The sequence below is a fragment of the Lepidochelys kempii genome, chromosome 3 (genome assembly GCF_965140265.1).
Source record: "Lepidochelys kempii isolate rLepKem1 chromosome 3, rLepKem1.hap2, whole genome shotgun sequence".
Taxonomy (NCBI): domain Eukaryota; kingdom Metazoa; phylum Chordata; order Testudines; family Cheloniidae; genus Lepidochelys; species Lepidochelys kempii.
The window spans coordinates 26,238,526-26,260,193 of record NC_133258.1 but is presented as its reverse complement, the minus strand read 5'-3'; the positions used below and the strand labels follow the sequence as shown (position 1 = coordinate 26,260,193).

Here is a 21,668-nt window from a genome sequence, read left to right as displayed (position 1 = left end):
CTAACTCTAGCAAAAGAGAATACTAAACTGCAGCTAGTAGAAACTGAGTTTTTTAAAGAGAATTTATACAAAAAGCAGATATGTAATTTTTACAGAAGGATGTTTGCAAATTACGCATCCTCTGCAATTTATCAATAACACCTTGTTTCCAAGGACACCACCAATATTCTTTAAACTGCAAGCTTCTCTTGTGCTAAAGTGCTACTGCACAGTAATTACATTTTCACATTACTTAAATATATAAATAAATTCATTATCTTTACAGCAGATGTAATGCAGGTTTTAAGTATTAAGCCGATTAAGTATAAAGTCAGCCCTCATTTATGAGGCATAATTTATTGTGGTTATTATTTCTCCTGTTAAAACATAACACAGCATCATGTGGCTAAGCACTATACTTTAATCTAATAATGTTATCTATAATATTCTGAAATATTCTTCATGGATCAAGGTCCTAATTTGCACATGGAGATTTTTTTCTTTGAGCACCACTAGATTAGTCATTGAGGTAATTACAGCATACAACAAGAGTGCAAAGGGGAAAAGGAGCTAAACAAGCAAGAAGTAATCATTACGGAGGAATTCCTTTCCCTTTGTGAACATAGCTCTTCAAAGAATTACAGGAGCTGAAGACTGACTAGGCCAATTAGGTGATCTAGTCCAGCTCATGCCAGTGAAGGATTGTTCCCTACAGTATTTATTTTAATGCTTTGTATAGTCCTATTTTAAAATGTCTAAACATTGGGCTTTGCAGACGAGCCAAATGGTTATGTTCCCACCTATGTCATCCCAGCACCTATGTCATCCCAGCACAGCATTTCAATTCACTGTGGGAGGATAAAAAGTTAAAAGTAGCAAAACAAGTGAAAAATCTTTTATTGGAGCCCTAGAGAGCGTGAAACATGATGTGATGAAGGAGCTATGCCCATCTAGTACTAGTTTTATCAGCTTTATCCATATAATATTAGTTAAAACAAATAGTATTAGCTAATATTAGGGTTGCCAACTTTCATATCGCAGAAAACCGAACACCCTTACCCCGCCCCTATCCTACCCTTTCTTCAAGGCCCCACCCCTGATCACTTCATCCCCTCCCTGAGTCACTCACTCTCCCCCACCATCACTCATTTTCACTGGGCTGGGACAGGGGGTTGAGGTGAAGGAGGGGATGAGGGCTCCAGCTGGCGGTGTGGGCTCTGGGGTGAGGCCAGAAATGAGGGGTTTGGAGTTTGGGAGGGATGAAGGCTCCGATGTGGGGCCAAGGATGAGGGGTTTGGAGTGCAGAACAGAGCTCCGAGTTAGCGCTTACCTCAGGCAGCTCCCGGAAGAATGTCCCCCCTCCAGCTCCTATGCAGAGGTGCGGCCAGGGGGCTCCACATGCTGCCTCATCCGCAGACATCGCCCCCGCAGCTCCCATTGACCATGGTTCCCAAGCAATGGGAGCTGCGGAGCCAGCACTTGGGGCAGGGGCAGCACATGGAGCCCCTTGGCTGCCCCTATGCCTAGGAGCCAACCGGACTTTTAGCAACCTGGTCAGCAGTGCTGACCGGAGCCACCAGGGTCCCTTTTCATTCTAGGCATTCCAGTTGAAAACCAGACACCTGGCAACCCTATCTAATATGCTTTAGCAATCAATGGTAACCCCCACACACATGATCTCCCCAACAAATACATAGTTGATACATACCCACATACATATGATCTCTGAAATCAATTGGATTTTGCCTGAATAAGCCTTAGACTGTAGAATCTGAACTATAGACTTTTCTCTTTACTTTTTTTAAAAATAAGACTATTACCAATATACTATAAGAAACAGAAAAGGTACGAGGAAATAAATGAAATCCAAGTTAGCAAAAACCTGTTCCTTCAAAAGAAGGAGATTAATCAAACTTCTAACTCTCAGCTCACAATTATGAGGCATTTTTTGCTCAGATGCAGGTATTGAATATTTGCACCAAAAGTACTTACAGTTTAGAAATCTTCAGTTATTCAATTAGAAAAAAAATAATGTCATGTTATTTAGGTGACAAACTACACCAATGAATCAAACAGTCAAAACTAACAGATTACAAAAAAACAAATAAGCTAAAACATAGCAGATTCTCTGTCACTAGAAGTCTTTAAATGAAGATCAAGTTTGTGTTTCTGAAAGATATATACTACATCAATCAGAAGTTATGGGCTTAATACACGAATGGCTTGGTGAAATTCTACAGCCTACATTAAGCATGAGGTCAGAGCAGATGATCATAATGGTGCCTTCAAGCCTCAAAAAAAAAAAAAAAGAACAGCTATGAAAGTATGTACATACAAAGTGTTTGAGCAACTGTGAATTTGTAAAAGATAAAATGCCCATATGTGAATAATATGCTAAATTAAAATGTTATTCAGTTTATTTACCAATGTTGATCTATGCCATCCTGCAAGGCTATCACCAACATTAATAATTATTCCTTTATTTTAGATTAGGTTTCTGTCTTGTCTTCCACTTCTCCTGCCTTTGTATTTATTTATGCTCTCAATTATTTTGTTTACAGTGCTGAGACCCCACTGCACAAGGATGTTCAAGACCACATTGGGAGTATATATTAGCAAGAAAACTTCATTAAAAAACCATCTATTGGTTTGTTTCCTTAGGTTATTTGATAGTGCTATGCACAAAGCCTAAAGCAGAGAAATATCTCAAGTTCGCTACGCTGTGCTAGGTGAAATCTTTTAAATCTGTTTCTCCTTATGATACAGAATAAAACAGAATGCAATGGTGGTCATTTTACAGTCTCACTTGAAAACTTACCTGAGGAGTCTCCTTAGCGATCAGCGAAGAAGGTACTGAGATATTTATATTCTCCCCTCCTTCTGAAGGGCGTAACTGGTAATTCACTGCTTGATAAAGAATCTGAAAAGAAGGGGTATATGTTATTTCTGCTATCATTCAAACTAATAATACACAATTATTCAAACTACCTAGTGTCATGAGAAAGCAAGAATCTCAGGTGGTAAAACTTCTAGGAGAATAAAAAAAATAATCATGGCATCGTGCTGAACCACTGATATAAATGTCTACAAAAAACTACCTTCTCTCAGTACTGTATACGCATTTTCCATGAAGTACTGTTGTTGCTCCTGTTTTTTTCAAGAAAGTAACTACATGAAAATGGCATCTTCTTACTCAACAGATCTACCTCATATATTCACTGGCAGATCTCCTCTTATATTCACTGTGTTGACAGAAGTTAAGTTTTTACTGCTTTTCACTCTTGGTAACGTAGAGCCACTGCAATAATGGGAGAGTGAATAGGAGTATTTTCTGGTTTGAAATAAGTTCCAATGCCAGGTGGATAGCACTGTTTTACTTATAAACTAAATATTCAGGCCCCAATCCTGCAAATACTTATACCTATGCTTCTCTTTACTTCTGTGGCAAGTCCCATTAATCAATGGGGCCACCGATAGTAATGACGTTAAGAAAGCGTGTAAGTGGGTTGCCTTAGTATGGAAGTTACTGACAAACTTTCCTCCACATTCACCCATCATTTGCAGTATTTCTATTAGTTGCTGATCCCCTTTACCCTGATCCTTCGTTCTGCACCCTTCAGCTGCACACATTCTCCCTCTACCCATCATGCTTCTACCCTTTCTTTTACCTACTCTTCTCTTACTGCAACAATCACTTCCACTCCCCAATTTCAATCATGTGCTGCCACCCTCCAAAAAACTTAAAAATAAGTTCTTGTAATATAAATAAGACATACACAGACAATTTTGAGAAAGAAAAATGAGATGTGCTTGTAATCAGCCAAACCACATTACTTTTGTGTTGTACCTGGGTTTTTTTTTTTTTTTCCTATTTTTTAGCTTCTTAGCTCTTAAGAGAAAATACAATGCCTTCCTGTGTGATTGTACTGTACCAACACAATTATGAGTGGGACTTTGGAGCCCAATATGAATTCCTATTAATAAATTACTGTATTTAATTAATTTAGATTACAATAATAAAATGACACTTATCAAAGGCTCTCTGAACCTTAACACAATTAATAAATAAAATAATAATAATAATAATAATTATAATTTTTTAAAAATCCAGCAGCATAGAAATTATCAAACAGAAACTCTTCCAGCCAATCAGCCACCTACAAAAAACCTTCTTTCCATCCTTCCACCATTTTGGGAAGCATACCCACAACCCTCTCCAATAACCCTATCCAACCCCTATTTTTGCACTGTTCCTGGAAGGGTACCAATTTTGGATTATTTCAGACTACAGAGGGAAACAAATTCCAGAGTCTCTAAGCCCTCACAGAAAATGTCCTGCTGGCTTCCCTTCTGGTTTTATAACAAGGGAGATCAAGCTTAAGCCCTTCTGCTGACTGCAAGGCAGTATGGAATGGGGAGAGATGAATAAATGAAACCCATACAACATAATTTATACAGAAAGAAAAGGAGTACTTGTGGCACCTTAGAGACTAACCAATTTATTTGAGCATAAGCTTTCGTGAGCTACAGCTCACTTCATCGGATGCATACCGTGGAAACTGCAGCAGACTTTATATATACACAGAGAATATGAAACAATACCTCCTCCCACCCCACTGTCCTGCTGGTAATAGCTTATCTAAAGTGATCATCAGGTGGGCCATTTCCAGCACAAATCCAGGTTTTCTCACCCTCCACCCCCCACACAAATTCACTCTCCTGCTGGTGATAGCCCATCCAAAGTGACAACTCTTTACACAATGTGCATGACAATCAAGTTGGGCTATTTCCTGCACAAATCCTGGAAATCCTGGGCGCCCCATCATCTCAGGCATTGGCACCCTGACAGCAGGATTCTCTGGCTATGTAGACTCCCTCCTCAGGCCCTACGCTACCAGCACTCCCAGCTACCTTCGAGACACCACTGACTTCCTGAGGAAACTTCAATCCATCGGTGATCTTCCTGATAACACCATCCTGGCCACTATGGATGTAGAAGCCCTCTACACCAAAATTCCACACAAAGATGGACTACAAGCCGTCAAGAACACTATCCCCGATAATGTCACGGCTAACCTGGTGGCTGAACTTTGTGACTTTGTCCTTACCCATAACTCTTTCACATTTGGGGACAATGTATACCTTCAGATCAGCGGCACTGCTATGGGTACCCACATGGCCCCACAGTATGCCAACATTTTTATGGCTGATTTAGAACAACGCTTCCTCAGCTCTCGTCCCCTAAAGCCCCTACTCTACTTGCACTATATTGATGACATCTTCATCATCTGGACCCATGGAAAAGAAGCCCTTGAGGAATTCCACCATGATTTCAACAATTTCCATCCCACCACCAACCTCAGCCTGGTCCAGTCCACACAAGAGATCCACTTCCTGGACACTACAGTGCTAATAAACAATGGTCACATAAACACCACCCTATACCGGAAACCTACTGACCGCTATTCCTACCTGCATGCCTCCAGCTTTCACCCTGACCACACCACACAATCCATCGTCTACAGCCAAGCTCTGCGATACAACCGCATTTGCTCCAACCCCTCAGACAGAGACAAACACCTACAAGATCTCTGTCAAGCTTTCTTACAACTACAATACCCACCTGCAGAAGTAAAGAAACAGATTGATAGAGCCAGAAGAGTTCCCAGAAGTTACCTACTACAGGACAGGCCTAACAAAAAAAATAACAGAACGCCACTAGCCGTCACCTTCAGCCCCCAACTAAAACCCCTCCAACGCATTATTAAGGATCTACAACCTATCCTAAAGGATGACCCAGCACTCTCACAAATCTTGGGAGACAGGCCAGTCCTTGCCTACAGACAGCCCCGCAACCTGAAGCAAATACTCACCAACAACCACATACCACACAACAGAACCACTAACCCAGGAACTTATCCTTGCAACAAAGCCCGTTGCCAACTGTGTCCACATATCTATTCAGGGGACACCATCACAGGGCCTAATAACATCAGCCACACTATCAGAGGCTCGTTCACCTGCACATCCACCAATGTGATACATGTCATCATGTGCCAGCAATGCCCCTCTGCCATGTACATTGGTCAAACTGGACAGTCTCTACGTAAAAGAATAAATGGACACAAATCAGATGTCAAGAACTATAACATTCATAAACCAGTCGGAGAACACCTCAATCTCTCTGGTCACGCAATCACAGACATGAAGGTCGCTATCTTAAAACAAAAAAACTTCAAATCCAGACTCCAGCGAGAAACTGCTGAATTGGAATTCATTTGCAAATTGGATACTATTAATTTAGGCTTAAACAGAGACTGGGAGTGGCTAAGTCATTATGCAAGGTAGCCTGTGTCCTCTTGTTTTTTCCTACCCCCCCCCCCCAGATGTTCTGGTTTAACTTGGATTTAAACTTGGAGAGTGGTCAGTTTGGATGAGCTATTACCAGCAGGAGAGTGAGTTTGTGTGTGTATGGGGGTGGGAGGGTTGTGAGAAAACCTGGATTTGTGCAGGAAATAGCCCAACTTGATTGTCATGCACATTGTGTAAAGAGTTGTCACTTTGGATGGGCTATCACCAGCAGGAGAGTGAATTTGTGTGGGGGGGTGGAGGGTGAGAAAACCTGGATTTGTGCTGGAAATGGCCCACCTGATGATCACTTTAGATAAGCTATTACCAGCAGGACAGTGGGGTGGGAGGAGGTATTGTTTCATATTCTCTGTGTATATATAAAGTCTGCTGCAGTTTCCATGGTATGCATCCGATGAAGTGAGCTGTAGCTCACGAAAGCTTATGCTCAAAAAAATTGGTTAGTCTCTAAGGTGCCACAAGTATACCTTTTCTTTTTGCGAATACAGACTAACACGGCTGTTACTCTGAAATTTATACAGAGTTACTTTTCAGAGTACAAATTCAATTTCCCCTAATGCACCCTCTATGTAACAATTCAGAAAAACTTTGTACACATGGGCAAAACTAGGGTCAACCTCAATGGAAACGCGACTTTTTGACTCACTCAACCACTGCACCACAGCATTTATGCTAATCTTCTCAAATATATATAATGAGATATCTGATTGTTACAGATTTTACATGCATAATGAATTTGATATTTAGGGCCCTGATCCTGTGAAGAGATAATAGCAAGATCAGGACTTAAGTCCTCATTATAAATAATTAAAACCTTTATGGATGAAATCATGGCCTCACTGAAGTCAATGGGAATTTTGTCATTTATTTCAATTGAGCCAGGATTTCACCCTATGTTTGGCAGAATCTGCAGAAAACACTGGAACAGGCAGTGAACATTTAAAGAGACTGTGTACAGATGAGGCTGTGTACAATGCACAAAATCCTGATAAAAGCAGAAGAACTGATAGAAAAGAATTAAGCATTTGTACATCCCAATCAAATGGATTACAGAATTGGAACAGAGTATTCTGTCAACAATATGCCAGACTGCTGCATTTTAGAAACCTCTGAGGCTATAGAATCATAGAATATCAGGGTTGGAAGGGACCTCAGGAGGTCATCTAGTCCAACCCCCTGCTCAAAAGCAGGACCCATCCCAATTAAATCATCCCAGCCAAGGCTTTGTCAAGCCTGACCTTAAAAACTTCTAAGGAAGGAGATTCCACCACCTCCCTAGGCAACGCATTCCAGTGTTTCACCACCCTCCTAGTGAAAAAGTTTTTCCTAATATCCAACCTAAACCTCCCCCACTGCAACTTGAGACCATTACTCCTTGTCCTGTCCTCTTCCACCACTGAGAATAGTCTAGAACCATCCTCTCTGGAACTACCTCTCAGGTAGTTGAAAGCAGCTATCAAATCCCCCCTCATTCTTCTCTTCTGCAGACTAAACAATCCCAGTTCCCTCAGCCTCTCCTCATAACTCATGTGTTCCAGACCCCTAATAATTTTTGTTGCCCTTCGCTGGACTCTCTCCAATTTATCCATATCCTTCTTGTAGTGTGGGGCCCAAAACTGGACACAGTACTCCAGATGAGGCCTCACCAATGTCGAATAGAGGGGGACGATCACATCCCTCGATCTGCTCGCTATGCCCCTACTTATACATCCCAAAATGCCATTGGCCTTCTTGGCAACAAGGACACACTGCTGACTCATATCCAGCTTCTCGTCCACTGTCACCCCTAGGTCCTTTTCCGCAGAACTGCTGCCTAGCCATTCGGTCCCTAGTCTGTAGCGGTGCACTGGGTTCTTCCGTCCTAAGTGCAGGACCCTGCACTTATCCTTATTGAACCTCATCAGATTTCTTTTGGCCCAATCCTCCAATTTGTCTAGGTCCCTCTGTATCCTATCCCTGCCCTCCAGCGTATCTACCACTCCTCCCAGTTTAGTATCATCCGCAAATTTGCTGAGAGTGCAATCCACACCATCCTCCAGATCATTTATGAAGATATTGAACAAAAACGGCCCCAGGACTGACCCCTGGGGCACTCCACTTGACACCGGCTGCCAACCAGACATGGAGCCATTGATCACTACCCGTTGAGCCCGACAATCTAGCCAGCTTTCTACCCACCTTATAGTGCATTCATCCAGCCCATACTTCTTTAACTTGCTGACAAGAATACTGTGGGAGACCGTGTCAAAAGCTTTGCTAAAGTCAAGATACAATACATCCACTGCTTTCCCTTCATCCACAGAACCAGTAATCTCATCATAGAAGGCGATATAGCACCCATCCAGTACTAGTTATAACAGAAAAGGAACTGCATTCTTATTTGATATAGTTATCTATTGATTATAGAAAATGTATTATAAATGCAATATTTAACTGTTCAGACATAAAATGTAAGGTAGAAAAATACGGAAAATTGATGACACATTGTCGGAAGCTTGGGGGAAAAAACACAAAATAGTTACCTCTTATTTCAGAAAATAAGTATTCACAGTTTATGTAGGAAAATTTTACAGAAAAGGATCCTACCTGAGTCTGCAAAGAACTGTTTGCTGCCAGCAGTGACTCTATGGCACCTGGAGGGCAATGTGTCAGAGCAAAAGCCATGAGCTCCTGCCGAATACCCAAGTCTTGGTAGCCTTCTGATTGCCCTAATTGGCTGCATACCTCCCAACTTTTAGAATAGCCTGCAAAGGTAACAAAAAGTTTGCCAAGCAAAGTCACATAAAATCAATAATTTAATTGGGGGGGGAGGGTGAGAAAAGAAATAAACTTTTTCCAATGGCCAAAGGTTACATCATCATCAATAAATCAGATAAGAGTATAGCTTCTCTTGTTAAATTCTCAACATTTCATGAGAGGAGAGGGGGGTGGGGGAAGAGAGAGAGACACTTAGCAGTAAGCAAAAAATCTTGGAATTCAGCTACCTAACATTATATATACTCTAGGTACCAATATGGTGCATAGTCATGTGTGTGTGTCCATACATATGTATTTGTGCTTAGTGACACCATGTTAAGAAAAATCAGATCAGACTGCTTCAGAATAAACTGAACATTTTTAGAATAGACCTGCTGATGTAAAAGATCAGTGTTGTCTTTTAAAATAAAATAATTTAACTCTTCTGTGTTAGGGCCATGGGGAAATAGAGGGGAAAAGCACAGGAGCAGATTATCTTCTGTTATTCAATGCCCCGATCACCACTTATACCTTCCCCCACCCATAAACCATATTAGACTTGCAAGAATTAAAATAGGATTGGGCAGACAAAGAGAAATGTGAAGCCCCATCATTTTTACTAGCTATCCTCTGGATGGATGGGATATGGGTGGGAGAACCAGAAGAGGAACCACACTTCTCCAAAGCGCACACAATCACTTCCAGTGGCTGAGAGTCTAGTGGCCCCAGATCATATGGGAAACACAGAACATTGTTTAAATGTTTGCAAATATGTACAAACAGCACATATAATTGGGATCCACTTTTTGCATTGTAGGAGAGATTATGGGGACATGTCAACCTCCCCCATCACCAAACACACACTTAACTGATTTTAAGTAAAGTTCACAACTATGAATCCTGAGCAGAGGGAAGCACTAGCTTCCAGCCTGGAGTTCAGCACCTAACTCCACTAAATTAAGGGCGGAGGTTGGCTCCCTGTTAGGGTGCTGGCTTCTGTGAATCCTTTTTTTAAGAGGTTAACTCTACCCACACATTGTAGAAGGAGCCTGGGTGCCTAACTTGGGGGTGTGAATTCCACAAGACAGCCAGATGCCTAAAAGTTAGGTGTTGCAACGCTGAGCATTGCAACACTTAAGTTCCCCTTATGAATATAGTCCCTAACATTCTCAGAGTAATACAACAGGACCCCTGAGCAACTGTATAACTAATAACTACATTCCTCACTATTTAATTACTTCTACAAGTCAACCAATCACTTGATATGATAAATTGGTCTTTCATTACACCGTGAAGTTTCTAAATTGATTTAACTTTTTTAGGTTGAAACCAGATCCTAGCACAGCTTCATAAAGTAATGTGCTCATGTTTTGACGGAGAATTTACATAGAAAAGGATTAAAGAATGAATGGGTCCAGAAGGTCTTCACAAAATGGAAATTAATGCATTTACCACTAGGATCTATAGGGGTCTTTGGATTTTAATAGTATTTCAATGAATATTCATTAATGAACAAGTTTTCAACTTTATCACACATGGGGATTCATATGAGATAAATGAAAAAAATTTCTTCTCTCCTCCCTCCACATGAACAATTTGGAAATAAACCACTGTGGAAACAATTACAACTAAATCCCTGCTGGGACAGACTTATGAGACAGTGCGATGAAAATAAAGGATATCTGAACTAAAATACATAATTCCCGCAGACAGTTCGCACAGAATTAATCAAACTGAAAACCTGCGTTCTTCCAGAGGTCACTGTTGCTTAAATCACATGGACTACAGAACATTTATATAAGTAAAAAAGTATTCTACACTTGCTATATTCTAAGTAACTATATTCTAATTTCTACAAACAAAATGGGATTGACCTACCAATTAAGTTAGTCAGTCTGGAGTCACAGATTTTACATAATGTCAGAAAATTCAGGAGAGGACTTTTTTTTTTTTTTTTTTTTTAAGTGGTAAACTTCACCTGTGGCTCTAAGCTCTTGGCAGTGCATACTAGCAGCTTTGTAGTCCTGGAAATGGAGAGCTTGTTCCACTAAAAGGATCAAAACCTGGCCTTTTCTCTCAGTCTGGTCATCTCCTGTAAGAAGAGTCAGAAAAGTTGTTACCAATTATTTCAAAGGTCAATAGTCAATTATTAGCACAGTATTTCACAAGAATGTTTCTGTATATTGTGGATGAAAATGGCTCTCTTTCAAAGCTGTTGATGGTTTGGATGCTACAAATATTCAATATAGATCTACCTCTTCCTGATGAAACCAAGACATAACTTACTTAATTAGTGAAACAGGTAATTGTGTGCCCAAACCATGTGTTCATATATTGCCAGAAGAACTCACATCAGTAAGTATTTCCATCACAAGGTGGAAAACACTTGTTGAAAAAAATAAATACTGTCTAGTTAATTTCCATTGTATGCGTTACAAAAGGTCTTCAAAAATAGGGGCTTAAAATTAGGCTCTTTAAATCACCAAGTAAGTCTCTAAATATGCATTTATTTTCAAAGGGAGCTGCTATGTGCTTCCATGTTAATTTTTAGGTATGTTAGGGCCTATATCTGTGTGTCCAATACAGCATGACTGATTTTTCTCTGTATCATTTTAATGTTAACACCTGTAGGATCCCTTAGGGCTCCAAAAGGAATAAAACCTCTAATTCATTCTTTATGGCCTGGACTTCTAATTGGTTGCAGTGTTGTCACTGAACTCTTGTCTCCATTAACGACTTGCACAGGTTTAACTTTTCACTGAAGTCTTTGAGTCCAGCAGTTTGTTCAATTGTTCACCCCTAGGCAACAAGAGATGACTGTGCATGTTCCCGTGCAACCCGATAAATGTAAAATAAAACATGGACAGTGTAGGATTAACAGAATTTGACTTTGGGGGGAAGGAGGGAAAGCAATGTGTCTATAAAATCTTGTCCTGGAGATAAAACCCATTCCACATGCAAATGTTCTGGTAAAAATTTGCCTCTATGTTCTAGGTGAGCATGAAAAGGAAAGGAAATCAGGAATATGAGGAGTCCTAATCTCCTTTTCCAAACCACAGTTATATTCCATGCATATAATCTTCCCTCCTTCCACTATTTTTTTTGTCCCTCTATTTCTCATCTCGCTTGGCAAGTTGTAATGAACACAGCATATGTCCATAACTGTATATGAAAGTGCAGTCAGTCTCACACACAAGTAAGATCTAGATCTATATATTTTAAACATATGCAAGATCTATAGGGATGGACTGATCAGAAAAAAAAAAGGGCTTCTTTCAATGCGAGTCAATCTTTACTTCTTCTCACCAGCTATCAGAGGATTTTAAGGATGCAGCACTGATGCAGCTATCTGAAAGGAGGTCAGATTATGAGACACTATGTTAACATACAGACAGGTTTCAGAGTAACAGCCGTGTTAGTCTGTATTCGCAAAAAGAAAAGGAGTACTTGTGGCACCTTAGAGACTAACCAAACGAAACTCACGAAAGCTCATGCTCAAATAAATTGGTCAGTCTCTAAGGTGCCACAAGTACTCCTCTTCTTTATGTTAACATACCTGTCCTGGAGTAATTCAACTTCAAATATTTTAAAAAGTTAAATTTATCTAACTTGTAGACTTAAGACTATAAAAACAACTAAGAAGTCCATGGTTATTTTTTCCCCTCCACTCTGTGGCTCCAACAACAGAGGTAAACCACATTGCTTGTCTAATCTTTTTTATTTATTTTTAATCACGCCCATAAAGATAAATGTACTGATTATGCTAGACTGACAACCCTAAAGAAATAGTAAAACAATAATTTTAGTGCATACATGGGAGGTAGGGTTGGTGGCCTATGATATACAGGAGGTCAGACCAGATGATCTGGTGGTCCCTTCTGGCAAAAAACTCTAACTTTATTTACAGAGCTGTCCAACCAAGATGCCTCTGGCTCCGGATGCAGAGGGACCACCTCTGGGGTCTGGACCTCCATATTCATTCATTCCTTAGCCTCTCCACTAAGACAGACTGCTATACAGTGTTGCCAATTAGACACCACCATGTTTTTTGTGATGTGAACTTTTGCCCACTGGGAGCGGACTGCTATGAAACTCCTCTCATCCAGGCCACTGCCCAGCAATTAAATGGAAACAACTTTTAGTCATTTTTTACCTAGGATAAATTTGAACCAGTGTCTTAGAGGTGAAATGTTCCTAGATACCTGCCAGGAATCCAGTGCCTGCCCCATACCCTTGGTAGCTTTCCAATGTATTATACTTATATTGGGAGATTTGTGTGTCAGCATCAGACACAAGGAAGGGGTAACAAAAGTGCAGTAAATGGATCTTTGCTGTTATTCAGAAATCACCGTGACCAATAATCAACTGCAATTTATTAGTATCTAAAATCAGTAGGGACACAATTGAAGCTGTTCTTTTCTTAATTGATCTTGAGTGGTCTTATGGCTTAGAGGGTTTTTTTTTGGGGGGGAGAGGGGGATGGTTGGCTAATTTATTTTCAAGCAATAGGCTCTCCGTCTGCGTGTTTTACAAGAGTGCAAGTGTACATTATCATCATCCTCTCTCTAGTCTCTTACAATAGTTAGTACCCTATATCAATATGCCTCCTATTTAAACTCCCATTATCTTGATGCACACCGTTATATCAAAGGATTGCAACTCCAACATGACTAGCAAATCCCCAGCAATGCACAGCTAGAACGTTTTTCATGTGGCTTTTGTTGACTCAGGGAAGCCAATTAAAATCCTACCCCCTGCAGGATTTCTCGTATCTTCTCTTATTCTTCCATTTAGACCTAGAAACTCACTGCCACTGCTTCGCGGTTCCTGATTTGGGAGTTAACATTAAGTCTTAAAGAAATGAAGCAGCTTTAAACATCTAGCTCCACAGTCCCCCATCCCTTGTGATATTGACATGAGACATTCAAGATTTTTCTTTAAAACTGTTGGTAAGATAAACGCCATCATAAAATGAGTGTCTTATTTTACTCTATGATTCCTATCTGTTAGTATTGTTTGACATCCAACAGATTGAATAGAAAAGACATTTAAAATTCAGGAACTGGAAATGTTTTATTACTTATTATTTCTATAGCACAGCCTGTATAAACAGCATGAGTTTACAAACCTCCTCAGGACTACTCCCTAGTATAAGGACTTGTATGCTCTGACTTCATGACTACTGAGGGTCAATCCACTGAGAAGCATTTACAGAATCCTTAAAGGATGTCATGCATCTCATCTTATCTCGAGGCAAATTGTCATAATAACGGACAGATGTCGTGGTAAGGAAGAAAACTACCAGTGCTTAAGAAATATAAAGAAAACATCTCCATTTCAGGCAGCCTGGGTCATCCAGCAAGCAAGAAAATATGAATTACAACTAATAAAGGATAATTCCAGTGCCGAAAGTTAATTTTGGCTAAGTTGGCCAGAATCATCTTCTGATGAGGGAAACTGAGGCACACACCATCCCAAATTCCCAGAATGTCAGACCTGGATTTAGATCTCAGGTGTTCCTCAATAAAATAGTCACAAGTCCTATGCTCAGACAATTAGACAACAGTGCCTCTTTCATATACAGCAAGAACACCTGTGCGCTTATTTTGATATATATTCTTTTGGCTGAAATTGGAAAGGGCAACAGCATGAGAAAGTTGAGGAACTTGGTAATCTTCAAAAATAGGTATGACTTCTGGATAAGAGTTCAAAACATTTTTTAATTAGAAAAGTTTACCCATTCCTAAAATTAATTACATTTTTCCAAAAACTTTACTGTCAACTTAATGAGAAACTAAATGGATTTTTTTTAAATTAACGTCTCATCAAGCAACTCCTGTAACATGTGACAGCACAAAACAAAGTCTAGACAGGCTTTTACAACATTCAGTAACAGTAAACAAACAGCAATTAAAAGCAACTATCTAAGACTGATTTGTATTTTGAATCTTTTTTGTTCCAGTGTGCAATCAAATACACCAATTTAAGGCTAAATAATTACCTAAAATAGATTATTTGTGTTCTGATTTTTACTGGGAATGAGGACTCTGGTTCCAATTCCAAAGTCTGCCACTAATTTATTAGTAACACCTTGTAAAACCCACCATGACTCCCTTACTTTGGCCACCTGTGAAACGGATATATTCCTTACCTACCTATTTTATTGAGGCGGTGGTGTGAGCCTAATTAGGATTTACTAATTGATTTAAGATACCTGATGAAAGACCATAAGAGTGCTCAAAGGAAATTTGAGGAGTACATGACTTGCCTATAACTCTTGTTCTCTAAAAACATACTCCACAGTGGATTGCTACTCTTGGAGTTCCGTGTTCCCATAACATTGCCACACCCCAGTACAGAGAATCTTATGCCACCCCTGGCTTAGCGTCTGTCCTTCCCCAAATCATTCTCTTTTAATGGTGGAACATAGAGAGCACATGCAATTTACCCTACTGCAGAATAAAAGCTTTGGTTCATAGATGCTATTTAAAATTTTAATGAACCATAGAAGCAAACCTATTAATTTCGAAAACAAGTACATTTTATTTCAAGCTGAAAATTTAAACAATAGGTTTAAATTTAATTTAATTTAAATTTAAATAATAGGTTTTGATTTTTAGTATATCTTAAAATAATATGAATGTATGAGCTGCTCTTTAGGTTACAATGCATAACTTGAAGCAGACTAATAACATTGTTAATATTGTTATAGCTACAAAGATCTATAGTAACTATTCATCATATTAACGATACACTGCAACCTAATAAAATAATAAAGAGAGGATAAATGCAAAAGTGCCCTATGTGTCTTGCTTTTACAACCTAATTGATACATATATTTTTTATACTGACTGTTAAAGCTCATGAGAGGCTCTATTTACACACTATAGTTAAGGCTGCATCCGTATTTCCATTGAAATCTCTGTTTTGCAAGGGTTTATTAATTTGACCATAAAAATTAACAGACTTTAAACTTGGTGAGAGGTCCTGGCTGAAGAGCAAATTTTAGTTGTTTTTAAAGCTGTTGTGATTATGTAAAACATCTTCCTCATGTAAAATTTAAATGAATTTGTCGAAAGCTCTTTTGCCCTATCATATTTTTTAAAAAAACACAGAGCTCAATCCAAGGACAACTTTCATTCAAGTCAATGCTGCAATATCGAGGCATGTCAGAGTTAGTGAATGGCAGATTTAAACCCAAACTTTGAATAATCAGACTGTGGAACTCATTGCCACATGATGTTATCAAGGTCTAGAATTTAGCAAGATTTTGTATGGATAATATCCAGTTACAACAGATAATATTAACAAAAATTCTGAAGGGATATAAAGTAACTCAAGATTTAAACCTTAAACCATTGTTTTAACTATTAGGGATTAGGATGAGACCTTGGGAGGGAGGCAGATTTTTTTACATCTGCCTATTTTCTTGTACCTTGTTCTGAATCATTTTGTGCTGGTTCCTGACAGGAGATTGGACAAGATGGATCATGGGTTTCATGTACTATGGTAATTTATACGATCCTGTGAATAGCTCATTCTTTGCGAGTCATCCAGATCTTAATTTATAACAGGTTTCAGAATAGCAGCCGTGTTAGTCTGTATCTACAAAAAGAACAGGAATACTTGTGGCACCTCAGAGACTAACAAATTTATTTGAGCATAAGCTTTCGTGAGCTACAGCTCACTTCACGAAAGCTTATGCTCAAATAAATTTGTTAGTCTCAGAGGTGCCACAAGTACTCCTTTTAATTTATAACAGTTTCCAAATTCCAACAAATTTTCTGAGTCTTTAAAGGTATAAATAGCATAACAAAACCATCTGAAACAGCACTAATGTTTAAACTCAAAATATAATGCACCGGAATACTTCATACTTGCGAACACGTACTGTTGTCCTCTGCTGCACAGAACGTAAAGCTTGTTCAAGTCTTTTTTTGCAACTAAGGCTCCTTTCTAATGAGTAGCTCCCCAAGAGACAAAAGTTCTTAGTCCTGATTTTTCTTAAAATCAAGTGTTGTGTTTTGGAGCATGTTACCAAGTTCCAACGCCGATGAGGAATGAGTGTGGATTAATTAATAATTAAGGTATTAATTGTAGGCATGGATTCACTAGAAAAAACATACCTGAGGTCTACTGTAAAGAATATTTCCATTATTGCAATAATACCAACCAAACTGGCATACTGTAAACCTCCAGTGGCAGTAAAAGTATATCGCCAAATGCAGAGTGATTTTATATAAAAAATAATCCACTTGAAGCGTTTTGTTGCTATTACAAAGTGGAACTTATTAATGACAACATGGGAACACACAGTTCTGTACATTTATTCAGCCAAGAGACAAAAAATGTTACCAACTGTTAAAGCACAGTCTTTTGCTCAGTGAGACAGCCTCTTGAAATACACTCATTTCCATGAAATTCCATATTTATATTGGGAGTGACTACCACTATGATACGTGAGATTTTATTTCTAAAATCACTGAGAGATGCCTGGTGTGCTTGGAAAATAATTATTAATGCACAAAGTATCCCACTATTGGCTGAAATATCCACTATGTTCTTTTTTATCTTTATCTAAATTCCTTTGGTTGTACTTCTCCTTCCTCTTATCATTTAAGTTAGTGAGTAGACAAAAGAAAAAGCAACATGATTAGCCTGACCACCAAGACCTCTTGAGGAAGGACAAGGGCAACACAATAAGCTCAAAACATAAGACAAAGCAATGCTCAGTCTGTCCAGTTTAACTGAGATATACTTAAAAAAAAAAAAAAGTTCTGTAACCCTGCCTTTTGAGGGAGAGGGAGAGATTTAATTTTATCTACACATCATTTATTGGAATGAGCTAGGGAATGGTTATTACTTATTTATATGTGTGAGTGCATCTATGCATATATGCTCTCATAGTCATATGCATACAATTATTTTAAATACATACAGGTTAGGTTACCCTAACTTATTATATGACATTATTGTTAAGCAAACTGAAAAGGCAGGACGGTACTTCCTGTTACCCCTTCTCTATTTCCCCTAGGACCCACAATGCAATTCATAACAGAATTACAGAGACTGGAATAACAGAGACTTGGTGGGATAACTCCCATGACTGGAGTACTGTCATGGATGGTTATAAACTGTTCAGGAAGGACAGGCAGAGCAGAAAAGGTGGGGGAGTAGCACTGTATGTAAGGGAGCATACTCAGCTCAGAGCTCCGGTACGAAACTGTAGAAAAACCTGAGTGTCTCTGGATTAAGTTTAGAAGTGTGTGCAACAAGAGTGATGTAGTGGTGGGAGTCTGCTATAGACCACCGGACCAGGGGGATGAGGTAGATGAGGCTTTCTTCCGGCAACTCACGGAAGCTACTAGATCGCATGCCCTGATTCTCATGGGTGACTTTAATTTTCCCGATATCTGCTGGGAGAGCAATACAGCGGCGCATAGACAATCCAGGAAGTTTTTGGAAAGTGTAGGGGACAATTTCCTGGTGCAAGTGCTAGAGGAGCCAACTAGGGGGGGCGCTTTTCTTGACCTGCTGCTCACAAACCGGGAAGAATTAGTGGGGGAAGCAAAAGTGGATGGGAATCTGGGAGGCAGTGACCATGAGTTGGTTGAGTTCAGGATCCTGACGCAGGGAAGAAAGGTAAGCAGCAGGATACGGACCCTGGACTTCAGGAAAGCAGACTTCGACTCCTTCAGGGAACGGATGGCCAGGATCCCCTGGGGGACTAACTTGAAGGGGAAAGGAGTCCAGGAGAGCTGGCTGTATTTCAAGGAATCCCTGTTGAGGTTACAGGGACAAACCATCCCGATGAGTCGAAAGAATAGTAAATATGGCAGGCGACCAGCTTGGCTTAATAGTGAAATCATAGCGGATCTTAAACATAAAAAAGAAGCTTACAAGAAGTGAAAGGTTGGACATATGACCAGAGAAGAGTATAAAAATATTGCTCGGGCATGTAGGAATGAAATCAGGAGGGCCAAATCGCACCTGGAGCTGCAGCTAGCGAGAGATGTCAAGAGTAACAAGAAGAGTTTCTTCAGGTATGTTGGCAACAAGAAGAAAGCCAAGGAAAGTGTGGGCCCCTTACTGAATGAGGGAGGCAACCTAGTGACAGAGGATGTGGAAAAAGCTAATGTACTCAATGCTTTTTTTGCCTCTGTCTTCACTAACAAGGTCAGCTCCCAGACTGCTGCGCTGGGCATCAAAAAATGGGGAAGAGATGGCCAGCCCTCTGTGGAGATAGAGGTGGTTAGGGACTATTTAGAAAAGCTGGATGTGCACAAGTCCATGGGGCCGGACGAGTTGCATCCGAATGTGCTGAAGGAATTGGCGGCTGTGATTGCAGAGCCATTGGCCATTATCTTTGAAAACTCGTGGCGAATCGGGGAAGTCCCGGACGACTGGAAAAAGGCTAATGTAGTGCCAATCTTTAAAAAAGGGAAGAAGGAGGATCCTGGGAACTACAGGCCAGTCAGCCTCACCTCAGTCCCTGGAAAAATCATGGAGCAGGTCCTCAAAGAGTCAATCCTGAAGCACTTGCATGAGAGGAAGGTGATCAGGAACAGCCAGCATGGATTCACCAAGGGAAGGTCATGCCTGACTAATCTAATCGCCTTTTATGATGAGATTACTGGTTCTGTGGATGAAGGGAAAGCAGTGGATGTATTGTTTCTTGACTTTAGCAAAGCTTTTGACACTGTCTCCCACAGTATTCTTGTCAGCAAGTTAAGGAAGTATGGGCTGGATGAATGCACTATAAGGTGGGTAGAAAGCTGGCTAGATTGTCGGGCTCAACGGGTAGTGATCAATGGCTCCATGTCTAGTTGGCAGCCGGTATCAAGTGGAGTGCCCCAGGGGTCGGTCCTGGGGCTGGTTTTGTTCAATATCTTCATAAATGATCTGGAGGATGGTGTGGATTGCACTCTCAGCAAATTTGAGGATGATACTAAACTGGGAGGAGTGGTAGATACGCTGGAGGGGAGGGATAGGATACAGAAGGACCTAGACAAATTGGAGGATTGGGCCAAAAGAAATCTGATGAGGTTCAATAAGGATAAGTGCACTTAGGATGGAAGAATCCAATGCACAGCTACAGACTAGGGACCGAAAGGCTAGGCAGCAGTTCTGCGGAAAAGGACCTAGGGGTGACAGTGGACGAGAAGATGGATATGAGTCAGCAGTGTGCCCTTGTTGCCAAGAAGGCCAATGGCATTTTGGGATGTATAAGTAGGGGCATAGCGAGCAGATCGAGGGACGTGATCGTTCCCCTCTATTCGACATTGGTGAGGCCTCATCTGGAGTACTGTGTCCAGTTTTGGGCCCCACACTACAAGAAGGATGTGGAGAAATTGGAGAGAGTCCAGCGAAGGGCAACAAAAATGATTAGGGGTCTAGAACACATGACTTATGAGGAGAGGCTGAGGGAGCTGGGATTGTTTAGCCTGCAGAAGAGAAGAATGAGGGGGGATTTGATAGCTGCTTTCAACTACCTGAAAGGGGGTTCCAAAGAGGATGGCTCTAGACTGTTCTCAATGGTAGCAGATGACAGAACGAGGAGTAATGGTCTCAAGTTGCAGTGGGGGAGGTTTAGATTGGATATTAGGAAAAACTTTTTCACTAAGGTGGTGAAACACTGGAATGCGTTACCTAGGGAGGTGGTAGAATCTCCTTCCTTAGAGGTTTTTAAGGTCAGGCTTGACAAAGCCCTGGCTGGGATAATTTAACTGGGAATTGGTCCTGCTTCGAGTAGGGGGTTGGACTAGATGACCTTCAGGGGTCCCTTCCAACCCTGATATTCTATGATTCATCCAGCCATAACTCTCAGTCGCCCACAATCTTTTCCCTGACACCATGCAATGCCCCCTGCTCCTCACTGCACTTGTAAATATTGGCTCAGATATCTCCTCAGTCAACTCCTTGATTATTCTAGGATGCATTTCATCAGACCCTGGTGATTTAAAGGCATCTAACTTGTCTAAGTAATTTTTGACTTGTTCTTTCCCTATTTTAGACTCTGATCCTACCTCATTTTCACTGGCATTCACTATTTTAGATGTCCCATCGCCACCAACCATCTTAGTGAAAACCAAAGCAAAGAAGTCATTAAACACCTCTGCCAGTTCCACATTTTCTGTTATTGTCTTTCCCTCCTCATTGAATAATGAGCCTATTGTCCTTGGTCTTTCTCTTGCTTCTAATTTAGTTGTAGAACGTTTTCTTGTTTCCTTTTATGTCCCTAGCTAGTTTGATCTCGTTTTGTGCCTTGGCTTTTCTAATTTTGTCCCTGCATACTTGTGTTATTTGTTTATATTCATCCTTTGTAGTTTGACCGAGTTTCCACTTTATGTAGGACTCTTTTTTGAATTTTAGATCATTGAAGATCTCCTCGTTAAGCCTGCGTCATCTCTTGCAATACTTCCTATCTTTCCTATGCAATGGGATAGTTTGCTCTTCTGCCCTTAATAACGTCTCTTTGAAAAACTGCCAATTGTCTTCAATTGTTTTTCCCCTTAGACTTGCTTCCCATGGGATTTTACCTACCAACTCCCTGAGTTTGCTCAAGTCTGCCTTCTTGAAATTCG

At 40.3% G+C, this 21,668-nt stretch overlaps 1 protein-coding gene across 4 annotated transcripts in view; it reads right to left on the bottom strand.

Moving 5' to 3' along the window:
• The window catches only part of NBAS (NBAS subunit of NRZ tethering complex), a 406,507-nt gene that overhangs the window by 226,212 nt on the left and 158,627 nt on the right, over positions 1 to 21,668 (bottom strand). For all 4 annotated transcript variants that reach the window (XR_012157919.1, XM_073335981.1, XM_073335983.1 and 1 more), the window contains exons 33-35: positions 11,063 to 11,176; positions 8,935 to 9,092; positions 2,798 to 2,899 (exon numbers count right to left, since the gene is read on the bottom strand). Coding sequence is in view for 3 of the 4 variants with exons in the window: in XM_073335981.1 (XP_073192082.1) it covers positions 2,798 to 2,899; positions 8,935 to 9,092; positions 11,063 to 11,176 (374 nt within the window). In the remaining variant the exon portion in view is untranslated. The remainder of the gene's footprint in view (positions 1 to 2,797; positions 2,900 to 8,934; positions 9,093 to 11,062; positions 11,177 to 21,668) is intronic.